At 42.5% G+C, this 12,093-nt stretch overlaps 1 protein-coding gene across 4 annotated transcripts in view; it reads left to right on the top strand.

Moving 5' to 3' along the window:
• The window catches only part of SLC38A9 (solute carrier family 38 member 9), an 89,885-nt gene that overhangs the window by 29,462 nt on the left and 48,330 nt on the right, over positions 1-12,093 (top strand). For all 4 annotated transcript variants that reach the window (XM_006139553.4, XM_006139554.4, XM_014581752.3 and 1 more), the window contains 3 exons: positions 2,969-3,028; positions 4,998-5,195; positions 7,690-7,797. In XM_006139553.4, the coding sequence (XP_006139615.1) occupies positions 2,969-3,028; positions 4,998-5,195; positions 7,690-7,797 (366 nt within the window). The remainder of the gene's footprint in view (positions 1-2,968; positions 3,029-4,997; positions 5,196-7,689; positions 7,798-12,093) is intronic.

Here is a 12,093-nt window from a genome sequence, read left to right on the forward strand (position 1 = left end):
TTTTATACCACTGAATTTCATTCTACTCCCCACTTTCTTTAGAACATCAGAAAGGCCATACTGGGTCAGACCAAAGGCCTGTCTAGCCCAGTATCCTGTCTTCCAACAGTGGCAATGCCAGATACCCCAGAGAGAGTGAACAGAACAGGGAATCAAGTGATCCCTCCCCTGTCACCCTTTCCCAGTTTATGATTAACAGAGGCTCAGGGGCACCATTCCTACCCATCCTGGCAAATAAGCAGGGCTCGACAAATACACTCACTTGCAACGAGTAGATTTCACCAGCTGGCGAGTGCAGGGGCGGATTGGCCCGGTGGGCTGTTGTGACGGGCTGGCTGAAGCCCTCATTATGAGCAGCGCAGCCCCATCCAATCTGCCGGCCAGTGGAGGAGCAGAGTGCCGCTGGGAAGGGGGAAGTGTGGCGACTCTCAGCGCCCGGCTGCCTGTGTGCAGCTCCAGCGCGAGGGGGCAGGGCACAAGCCAGAGGGCGGGACACCGGCAGATGCCAGGATGCTGGCGTGACGTGACATCCGGACGTCACGGCTGGTGACCATCGGATTCAAAAAGGCTCCGGCAACCCCACAAAGTGGAAGGCAGAAGCCGGGAAGGGGCGGGGCTTGTGCTGTGCTGTGCTGTGCTGTGCGGTGGGAAGGGAATGGAAGGGGAAAAATTGGGGAAGGGGCTTGTGCTGAGGGGAGGGGAAGGGGATGAGGTCAGGAGAAGAAGAAGAAAGGGGAAGGCACCAAGGGACGGGTGCAGGAGAGACAAACACCAGGGGGCCAAGTGCAGACAATGAGGAAAAGGGCAGGAGGGGAGGTGTCAGTGGGAGGGGGTACAGGGTGATGCTGGGAGAAGAGAGGGTAAGGAAGGTACTGGGAGAAGGCTTGGAAGAAGGGGGGCATGAGGAAGGCAGGGATGAAGCATGGCATGTGTGAGGGCACAGGGGCATGAGGGGAACAGGGCAGAGGATGGTGAGGGGGTTGGTATCAGGGAAAAAGGGGGCAGGGGCAGTGAGGGAAGGGGGAGGCACCAGGAGAGTGCAGGTGCCAGGGGATTCTGGGGGTTAAGCAGAAGGGCAGACACCTGCAGGGGTGGGACCAGCACCAGAGGAGAGAGGCTGGACAGTTGTGTAGAGGGAGGTGTTAGGAGAGGGATGAGTAGGGGTAGCTCACATGATCAGAGTGCCTACTGGAGGAGTGGGCACTGGGGGGGAGAGAAGGGCTGGTGGAGGGGGGCAGGTCTCAGGAAGGCTGAGGGCAGTGAGAAGGGCAGGAGTCAGGACTGCAGAGGAGGGTCAGGGGTTGGGGTGCAGCAGGCACCAGGGGAGCTGATGGAGCAAGAGGAGGAGACATGGCAGCAGAGGGAAAAGGTAGAGGTTTATAAGATATTTAACAACTTGGGTGATATTTATTAATAACCTATTAGTAATTACTGTTCTTATTCTTATTAGGAATTTATGCCATTAAAAAAACACTTTTTTGGGGGTAGGGGTGGCAAGTCCCTTTTTTGTCTGGCAAGTAGGGTTTTCCATAATTTGTTGAGCTCTGCAAATATGTATTGATGGACCTAACCTCCATGAATGTATCTAGCTTTTTTTTTTTTTTTTTTTTTTTTAAAACCATGTTAAAGTCCTAGTCTTCACAACATCATCTGGCAAGGAGTTCTACAGGTTGACTGTGGACTTCGTGAAGAAACACTTCCTTTTGTTTGTTTTAAACCTGCTACCTATTAATTAATTTGGTGGCCTCTAGCTCTTACTTTGAGAACAAGCAAATTAACTTTTCAGTATTCATCTTTCTCCATACCTGTCATGATTATATAGACCTCTATCATATCCCCATCTTGGTCTCCTTTCCAGAGCACGCTTACTCAGGGGAACCAGGGGTGTATGCATTTGCACCCTCATGGTCCACATTTAAAAAAACATCTCACACCCCTACAGAAATTCCTGTGTATGGTCCTGACCTAGGGTTAAAGCCCAAAGGCTTCAGCCCCAGGCTCAGATTACAAGCCCCTTGTCTGAATGGAAGTCTTTGGCCTCTGGCCAAGGGTGGTAGAGATCAGGGAGACTTAGGCATCCAGCTCTCCTCCTGAGATCATGTAATAATTTTTGTTCTCAGAAGAGGATTGCAGTGCAGTGAAGTTTGAGAGAAGAAATCCCAATTTAAACAGCTTTCAAAAACAGCTCTTTCAAAAAAGACACACTAAATAAAATGCAACATTGTGTCTCATTTATTGTGTGTCCTTTAAAGTTAGATGCAGCAGTGTCATTTGATAGTTTTAAGACTCTTTTTGCAGCGCTGGAAAATTTTTAATTTTGGTCACCAGTTTATAATCTCTAAACATTCTCTAGATGCATTCCTTTGTCTGATCTCCAGTCAAGACTTTTTTCTCCCTCTTCTTGAGGAGCATCACAAAGCGAAGATGACTTTTTTTGTTACATCTTCTGCTCACTTGTATCTATTGTGTGTGTTACTTTTCCATGCGGATGGACCTGTCTTTTTTGGTGTGCGCGCGCGCGCACACACACACACACACACACACATACAGAGTTTGGTCCAATAGATTTCTTTAATTCAGTAAATGAGAATTTTTTTTCAGAGGTGTAAATCAAAGCCTCTTATACAAAGAGGACAATGTTATATTGATCATCATGCATTATAATGCCCTGAATCACTGGAAGGTCTCCTATAACTATGAGAGAAGTTTAATGGATATATGGGAACTGACACCAGTAAATGACCCATGTCATTGAAAGTTGCTTTTAACATTGTGGCAATAGGACAGTCAAGCTGCTTGTGACATAATCAGCTGTCTTAGCGGGTTTCAGACTATTCATTTGGGCAGTACAGAGAAACTGCAAAGCTATTCTACCCCTCTCATTTCAGTTCCATAAATTTATAGAAAGAAAGAACAGGCTAACTGCAGGACTAGAGAATCATAGTAAGATTATTTTTCTTCTTTTCAGATTACGTTCATGACATTAATGTAACAGATCTTGTTCCTGGTACTAATGGGAGTAATAGAGGTAAGAAAAGCATAATAGTACCTCCACAATAAAATAACTCTATTACAGTACTGTACAACAATAACAGTATTGTTGTAGCCATGTTGGTGCAAAGATGTTAGAGAGTATATGGGGAAGGTACAGGAGAATGGATGTTGTTTGTAACTCTGAACAAAACATTATGGTTGTTCATTCAGTTTACAACTGAACACTGACCTAATGCCACTTTGAAATTTTAGTAGTCAGAAGCGAATGCTGCTTTCTCTGCCTGTTTTTTTTAGAAGTTTGCATTCAGCACAGTAGTGTACTGTACATACTTTTTTTTTTTTCATCTCTACTGCGTATTTCCAGTTCCAAATGAGCTGTGTGCAGTTAACTGGTCAGTTTGCAACTCAGGTGTTCATAACTCTGAGGTTCTATTGTGATATTTTTCATTGGACCAACTTCTGTTGGTGAGAGAGAGAAGCTTTTGAGCTTACATAAAGCTCTGCTTTAGACCTGAAAAGAACTCTAAGTTCAAAGGTGTATCTCTCTCATAGCAGTTTGAGGGAAATCCCATGAGCCTGGCATTTATTTTCCAATAAATGCAGGAGAGCTGAGGGAACACTCAGCCCAACTCTGGGAGCCCTTTATCAAATATGTATGACCATAAGCTTCAGCTTTTATGGTCAATACACCATTCCAGGGAGAAGAGATGGAACTGCACAGAACATGGAGGGAGGGGAGAGAATGAGAAATAAGTGTATTGGGGAGGAGGCATGCCTGCTTCCGTCGGTGGTGCTGCAGGGTTTCTGGCTGTTGTGATGTTTGGGTGTGGCTTAGGGGTTTCTGGGTTCAGTGGGTAGGAATGTTGTGTGGGTTGAGTGGGTGCTGAGGTATATGACAAGGGAAATGGTGTGCCTCTCTTTGGGGTACTAGTGGTGGGAGGTTCCTGGGAAGAGGCTGAGACACTCTAGGGTCCTGTCACCTACTGTCCCCACCAGTCAGGCTACTTGCTGCTGTTGCTGTCACCCTTGTTGCTCTTGCAGGCTCTCACTATTGCTGCACCTTCTCCATTCAGATCGAATAGGAGGTACAGCCAGAGAGGCAGTCAGTGTGTCAGACTGCCTGAAGCCTTGTGCCACCATCTTCTACAGTGACCAAAAGTTGCAACTGCAGATTCTGCAGCCAGGCAAGACAGGGATGTCCTATGCTTGAGTAAACTTAAAAAACAACGAATAGCACTGGTAGCACTTTAAAGACTAACAAAACATGTAGATGGTATCATGAGCTTTAGTGGGCACAGCCCACTTCTTCAGATGACCAGAGTGTTGGATGGCTGTGTGTTGCTTGGCATCCCTGAATTCTTTTCTGCTAAACAGAGATCAAATCAGTAGGGACAAAAGCATTTTTCAAACGTTTGTGAAACAACAGGGAGAAAATAAATTGGAAAACAGTAATTAAAATTATTCTGCGTCCTCACTTTAGACATTATTTTGACTTTTCTGAAATTTAGAGTTTTGTCTTTAGGTTATTGTAACCTGGCAGGCATGCTGCCAGTGGGGGAGGAAGAGATTTACAGGGTACAAAGAATTCTGAAGTACGAAGGTATAATGGAGTTTAGGAAAACATTAGGACAGGTTTGTATTTCAACATAAGGCAGGAATTGCTCTCCAAGTGCACTTTGTGTTAACATTTTAAGTGTCCCCTGTTCTAGGTGTCTCATCCTCCATATTTTTTGGTGGCTATGGTTAGTGGCATATTGTTGATGTACCAACATGCATTAATTCAGGCATTTCCGATCAGCCTGTGATGGTTTTGTGCACATCTCAGAGTGCTACCACAAGTCACCTATGAGCAAAGCAGAACAGCAGTAGCTGAGCTGCTTGCCTGCTGCTGAGTGCTCCTGGTGGCAGAACTGACTCCCTTGGAGTTTCAGGTACTGGCAGTGTTAATTCATTGTGCAGCTTTCATATACACAAATCCCTGATCTTGTTTGTTTGCTTTTCAGTTATCTGTCCAGGTACTCCCAATGAGGATCAACAGGGCAACAAAAGTGGGATGTGGACAAAAGCAAACCATACTGGCTTTGAGCTATTTGAGGAGTGGTGGAGCAAATCACAAACTGTACCATTTTATCTGATTGTTGTTCTTCTGCCCCTTTTAAATTTTAAGTCTCCCTCTTTCTTTGCCAAGTTTAACATCCTAGGTAGGTAATAGCATTCCCGTATTGTTGGTTTATTATTAATCAAATACACAGCAAATCCATAAAACCTTCAGTAATTACCTCACTGTCAGTCGCCAGCTCCTTTTATTAGGCAGCCTCTTTGAAATATCTCCCAAGATCTCCAGTACTGGGTTGTTTGAATTTGCCTGAATGATCAGCCTATGCAAGGCAATTGGGTATTGCTGCTCCCTTGGGTAAATAGTTTTCATTGTATTTAAAGTTAATATTAAGTGGTTAAATGTGTATTGCTCTTATTTTCTATGTAAACAGCTAATATCCATACAACAACATTCAGCAGAATTTCAGTCCTCTCTTGTGTCCATGCTTGAAAATAGACTATCATTATCTGACTGCTCAAAACTGATACTTTATAGAACACTAAAAACTGAAACATTACATAGAATAACTTACAATGCAGTGCTATTCCTTTCTGTGTTGACTTTCTTTTTAAGCCTGAAAGAGCAATGGTTGAAGAAAATTGTTACTGTGGATTTAAATTTGTGAATGTTTTGAGTCAGCAAATAGAGAGCTTATTTATGTCTTTAGTCCAGGCCAAGGCAAAATACGGCCTGTGGGCCGGATCCAGCCCACGGAGGCAGCGGGGAGCCCCAGGTAGACTTCCCTGCTTGCCTCACACGCCTTGCAGAAAACTGGCTCCAGGGCTCTGTTTCTATTTTGAAACTGGAGTGGAGGGGGTAAATTTTAGGAGCTGCCAAGCCCCCAGCACATTTCCATTGGATGGTTTCTGGCAGAAACCAGTCAGTGTGAGTTGCTTGTTAGAATAACATGCAGCTAAGAAGAATCATACCCCCTGTCCTGGGCTCAGTTATTCATGAAGCACGTGGCCAGGCAACCAGGCTGGCTGGCTGAGAAACATTTTAAACTTGGCTGGCAGGCAGGCAGGCATGCTAGTTTGTCAGCTGACAAGTAAGTCAGTCTTTTGGCCACAGCCTGCTTCTGGCACCCTAGCCCTTTCCTGCCCCAACTCTGCTCTACCCCACAACACACCCAAACCCTCTGTTCCCTCTTACACCCATACCCCCTCCCAGATCTGGCACTCCAATCTCCTGCCCCAGATCACAATCCTCTCCTACCCTAGGTCATACCCCAAACCCCTGCACTGCAGTCCCCTGCCCTAAGTCTCAACCACCTGCTTCATCCCAACTCCCTCCCAGACTCCAGTCTCCCTCCTGCACCCCAGTCCCTTACCTCGAGCTTCCTTCTGCACCCAACCTCCATTCCAGACCCTGCATCTCCATTAATATCATGGAAGAGTGTGGCCCTCAACCACTTTCCTAAATCTTGGCGTGGCCCCTCCATCAACAATTATTGCCCACCCCTGTTTTAGTCCTACAGAAACCTAGGCCAATTTAGCATGTTAGAAGATTGTGCAGCATATTAGCTTTTAAATTGATCTCCATATTCAGAACTTCTTATTGAATTCCTTCACTTGTTCTTTTATGTTCAGTGACTGAATCATTCCCTTCATTTATTTTATTACCTTGAAGATAGCACTTGGCTGGAGTAACGTGTTCCTACCTGCTCAGTCTGTTTTTTAAACTATACAAGTCCTGCATTCTTCTCCCCTGTCCCTGGCCCCACCCCCACATATATATATTTAAGTATTTTCTCTGATGTCCATCACTGTAGCATCAAAGTACATCCCAATTATATAGCATTAAAATAAATGGACAGATTACCCACAATCTGAAAGATAATTATTACTGTCCTTCTTTATAATTTTCTTGGGTTATTTTCCCCTTCTCAGACTTTGAGAGCCAGAACTGCACACTCTTTCAATTGTAGTCACATTAAAGCTTTACACTTGGCATTGTTATCCATCTCTGATCACTAACATGGTTCACCTGAGTTAGTAGTCTGGACATGACAGGATCCATATTACATCATTCTCAGGAGTCACAGCACCCACAATTATGCTCCATGTACACACAGAATCATATAAAAATCAAAGGTCACTGCTGCTAGTCAATCCTGATCTTACTAAAGAGTTTGCACAAATTGCCGTCTTGATAAACTTTCACCCAAAGGCCAGCAACTAAATGGGTATAGAGCAAGTTACTTTGCACTACTAGGATAGTTCCTACAGGCACACTGGAGGAAGTTGGTTGGTAATCTCATTCTGCTCCTGCCCGTGCTGTGGATAATTGGGTACTTGAATTTCCAAGGTTATTAATCTCTGCACCTGTTGAGGGCACTAGACTCCTAAAATTTAAATAAATGGATGGTACAGTGCAGCAGCTCTCTTTTTAGCTTTGTAAAAAGGAAATTTGGAATCTCAGAATTAGTGTTTAAAAATTCAGATTGGCCTGCAGTTTTGGGATTAAGTACCCCCAATTCTTTGAGTTGGTGGCAACTAATTAGATGGGGCCAATATAGAACGGAGCATAAATAATTTTCTATAACAATTTAGCCTAATGATTTGTTTGTGGGTTGTAATTTTTTTTTCTGTGTGTAGGTACCATTTCAGTTGTCTACTTAGTTTTTCTTGTTACTCTGAAGGCTTCACATCTGGGATTCCATTTAGAATTCAACTGGTTAACCGCGAATGAATTTTTTGTACCAGGTAAGTATCTAAAATTAAACACCGTGATTAATTTGAAGCATGTATGTGGTGTTTTGAATCTTTAAAACATGTTAAATCTTCATTATTATCCTCGCAACACTCTTGTGAGGAACAATAGGTAAGTAAATGTTGTTTGCTAATGCTGCCAGAGACTTTGGGGAACACTGGACTTACTGGTGCTTCCTGAAGGTTGAGTAACAATGGTACAGGGAACCAGGAGTTGAAGGCTATTCAGTGCTTGGTACCTGCATGATCTGGCACATAAAAGAAAATGTGATTCCATCCCTCCTGTGTGCTGGAAAATGCTGACTTCACTTTTTCCTATGATTCATTCTTAAAATAGTGCTCAGTAGTCAAACTTCTAAAAGAGAGTGATTTCATAAAGTGTAGCATGTACTCCACTAATTTCTTGTATGGTATTCATCATCATATGTCCAAATGCACTTCACCTTTACTCTCTGCTTTCTCCTGGTCCTCAACCTTTAGCCCTGAATTTGTAAACTCCCATTAACTATCGTATACTTTTCTCTGTTGCTGGCAACATTGGTTGCAAATTTTTTAAGGGATATTGCATTTCAACATATGGCTGTCACAAACACAAGGATGTATCATCACTGGATAAATGGTGTAGGAGGCTATTCATGAAAGAGAAAAGATTCTAGTGGAGAATAAATGGCATCTATTTCTTGGGTAAGGCTTGGGAAGAGAATCTAATATTCTCTCTCTCTCTCTCTCTCTTCCTTTACAAGAGGAAGCATCACATGGGAGCTCTGAAAGGTGGTATGCCTTATTGGATCATTGTGATTTTCTTCTAAGAATGGGGGAGTAATTTTACCTTTCATTAATATTTAATTATTGACTCAAGCATATTATGAAGCTCTGAGGTATTCATCCATCTGGTACATTTGTTTTCTGTTATGGAAGAAAAAATGGAAATCCACTTACTGTATTTCAGAAGAAAGAAAAATATGTATGTTTCCCAGTCGTGATACAAATTACACCACCACCTTTACAAATGCAAAACTTGGCTATTGTTACAAGTGAACTAAGAAAAATGACCTGAAGAGAAGAAAAAATATGGGAAAGAAAAAATATGGGAAAAAATTTTGAATTTATATAGTAAAATAAAAGAGAACTAGAAGATGGGTGGTTCAACAAATGATGGGCAGAGGTGGAATCTGTGTCTCAGTGAAATTAAATAGCTGCCATTACCACACTACATTGTTTACTTCCTCCATTAGGATGTTGATTAACTGGTAAACATGAAGCTTAATGGTATCCTTACCAGTTAACTAGCCCTTGCACCAGCAAAATCCAGCAGTAGCCAACCACAGAGGGGCCAGCAGACCAGGTTGTGGAACATCATGGTGGGGGAAAGGGTGCAGGTCCTGAGTTAAAATGGCTAACTGGTTAACCATTTTAATATCCCTAGCTAAGATCAGTGATCAGTCAACAAGCCATAAACAAGGAAAACACCATATTGGTTTTAAAAAATGGTTTAGAGGTAAAGGGAGGCCAGGAACATGGGAGCTCTGAAAGAGTTAATTTCAATATAATTAACTATATTTTGAAATTAACTCTTTTCAAACAAACAAAAACAGGGAAGCTGAGGATGATGAATATAAATTAGAAGCTAGGAATTGTGGAAAGTTGATAAGGGGAACAAAGGGACAAAAGGAGAGATCTATGGCCAGCAGAGTTATGGACAATAAGCAACAGTCTCTTAAGAAGTATGTGGGAACAGAAAGAATATTAACAATGGTATTGGTCCATTACTACATGGAAATTGCAGAATTATCAATAATGCAGAGAAGGCAGAAATATTCAATAAATATTTCTGTTCTATATTTGTAAAATAAACAGAATATATAAACATGTCATATATGATATATATATTCTTTTCATTCCACTAGTTTTTCAGGAGGATGTTAAAATAGTAGCTACTGAAGTTAATATTTTAAAATCAGAAGGTACAGAGCAATTGTGTCCAAGAATTTCAGAAGTGCTGCTGAAAATCTTTGGACCATCAGTATTGATTTGTCCATAAGTCTTAGAATTCTGAGTAGTTCCAGAGGTTTGAGAGAAAGCTAATGTTTGCCATTATTTAAAAACATAAATGGGATGACCTGGGTCTCACAAGTCCCTTGCAAGATAATAGAATGGTTGATACAGGAGTTTATTAATAAATTCAAGGAGGGCTATGTAATTGATGTCAATGAACATAACTGTATGGGAAACTGATCCTAACTAACTTGATATAATTTTTTTAGGATATTATAAGGTTTACTGATAGTTAACAGTACTGTATTGATGTGATACCTTGTGCAAGTCCAAGTCTATTTGATTTACTACCATAGAGCTTATTTGATTTTTTTTTAAAAAACTATAACAGTATAAATTTAATGTGTCATATATGAAATGGATTAAAGGTTGGTTGATAGGTCTTAAACTGTAATCCCAAATAAGGAATCATCCTCGAGCTGATGTGTTTCTAGTAGGGTCCCTCAGGGGTCTGTTCTTGTTTCTAAGGTTTTTTTTCCCCCCTAGGTCATTGTTATTTAAGATTTTGTTATCAATTAGTGACATTTTTGTGTTTCAATTTGACACCTAAATTGGTGAAGTGGTAAGTAATGAAGAGGACAGGTCATTAGTATAGAGCAATCTGCATTGCTTCATAAGCTGAATGGAAGCAAATGCTATGCATTTCACATGGCTAAATGTAAATGCCTACATCTAGAAAAAAGAATATAAGCCATATTTACTGAATAGGGACTCTACCCATGGAAATAGTGACTTCGACAAGATTTTGGGGTGATGGTAAATAGTCTACTGAACATGGGCTGCAGTAACGTGCTTTAACTAAAAGGACTAGCACAATCATTGTGGCATGAACCGTGGACTCTCAAGTAGAAATAGGTAGAGGTTATTTTACTTCTGTATTTCGCACTGGTGTGACTGCTGCTGAAATACTGTGTCCAGTTCACATGTCCACAAATCAAGGAGAAGGTTGAAATTAACTCTTTTCTGAACTCTCTCCATGAGACTTACTAAAGGATTAGAAAGCAATCCTTTAGAGGTTGAACCTCTGAAATCCGCAAGCCTCTGATTTGGCAACATCCTTGTCCCTGAAGAGAGCCCCAGCTGGCCAGGTTCAGGAGCTGCGGTGGTGTGGAGCACAGCACCAGCTGGGACTGGTGGTAGAGAGCACAGCCCTGCCCAGTAGCACAACCCTGGTGGCAGTGGGGCTGGCACAGCATGGAAAGCAGCCCTACCCAGCAGGATGCAGCAGTGCTAGCAACCAAGAACACAGCCCTGGCCAGCAGTGGCTGACAGCGAAGCGCAGGCCAGGTCAGCATAGCGGGGAGCATAGCCCTGCCTGGACCAGAGGCAGCAGGACCGGCACCTGAGAGCGCAGCCTGGACTGGAGCTGGGGAGTAGAGCCCCAGGCAAGATCAGCACTCTAGGAAGCACAGCCCCAGCAGGGTTTGGGAGCAGCAGGCCTAAGGTGAGGATCAGAGCCAACAGCTGGCAGGAAGCCTTGATCACGGTCCAGCAAACTCTGTTGTTTGGGAATGCTCAGGTCCTGAGAGTGCTGGATCAGAGAGGTCCCACCTGTAGTGATAGATTCCAGGTGCTCAATCTGTTTAATTAAACTAATAGAAGGTGTGATTTAATTACAGTTTATAAGTATTTACAATTGGAACAAATATTACTGGTGGGATTTTCAGACTAGCAGAGAAAGGTGTACCATGATCCAATGGTTGGAAGTTAAAACAAGACAATTCAAACAGGAAATAAAGTAGGCATTTATAACAGTCGAGTAATTTAATCATTAGAACAGTTTACCAATAGTTGTGGTTGGTTGTAGATCACGGTCTTTTAAATCAAGAACGGATTTTTTTCTAAAAAGATATGCTCTAGAAAGGATTTTGGGACAGTTCTATAGCCTGTGCAATTGCTGTACGCAGGCTAGGCCTATAGCTGATCCGTAGGGTGAGTTCTCCTGGGCAGCTACAGGTGGAAGTAGGAGTTTTTTGCAGCACTGGGTTATTGGGCATTCTGCACCAAAAGGCTTAGAGCCAGTGAACCAATTTATCAGTCTGTGGAAAGACACTTTGCATAGATGGAATTAATGAATAGACAAATGCTTTTAGAAAACGTGCTCATTGGTAAAAGCCAAATAAAATCACAAAATAAATGTTACTGTAACATAAGGAAATAAATGCTTGACTTTACCCAGGACAGCTTGACATATAGTGCAGTATTTCCATCAAATCTGCTACAAACTTCTCTGGA

Source organism: Pelodiscus sinensis, chromosome 6 (genome assembly GCF_049634645.1).
Source record: "Pelodiscus sinensis isolate JC-2024 chromosome 6, ASM4963464v1, whole genome shotgun sequence".
Taxonomy (NCBI): domain Eukaryota; kingdom Metazoa; phylum Chordata; order Testudines; family Trionychidae; genus Pelodiscus; species Pelodiscus sinensis.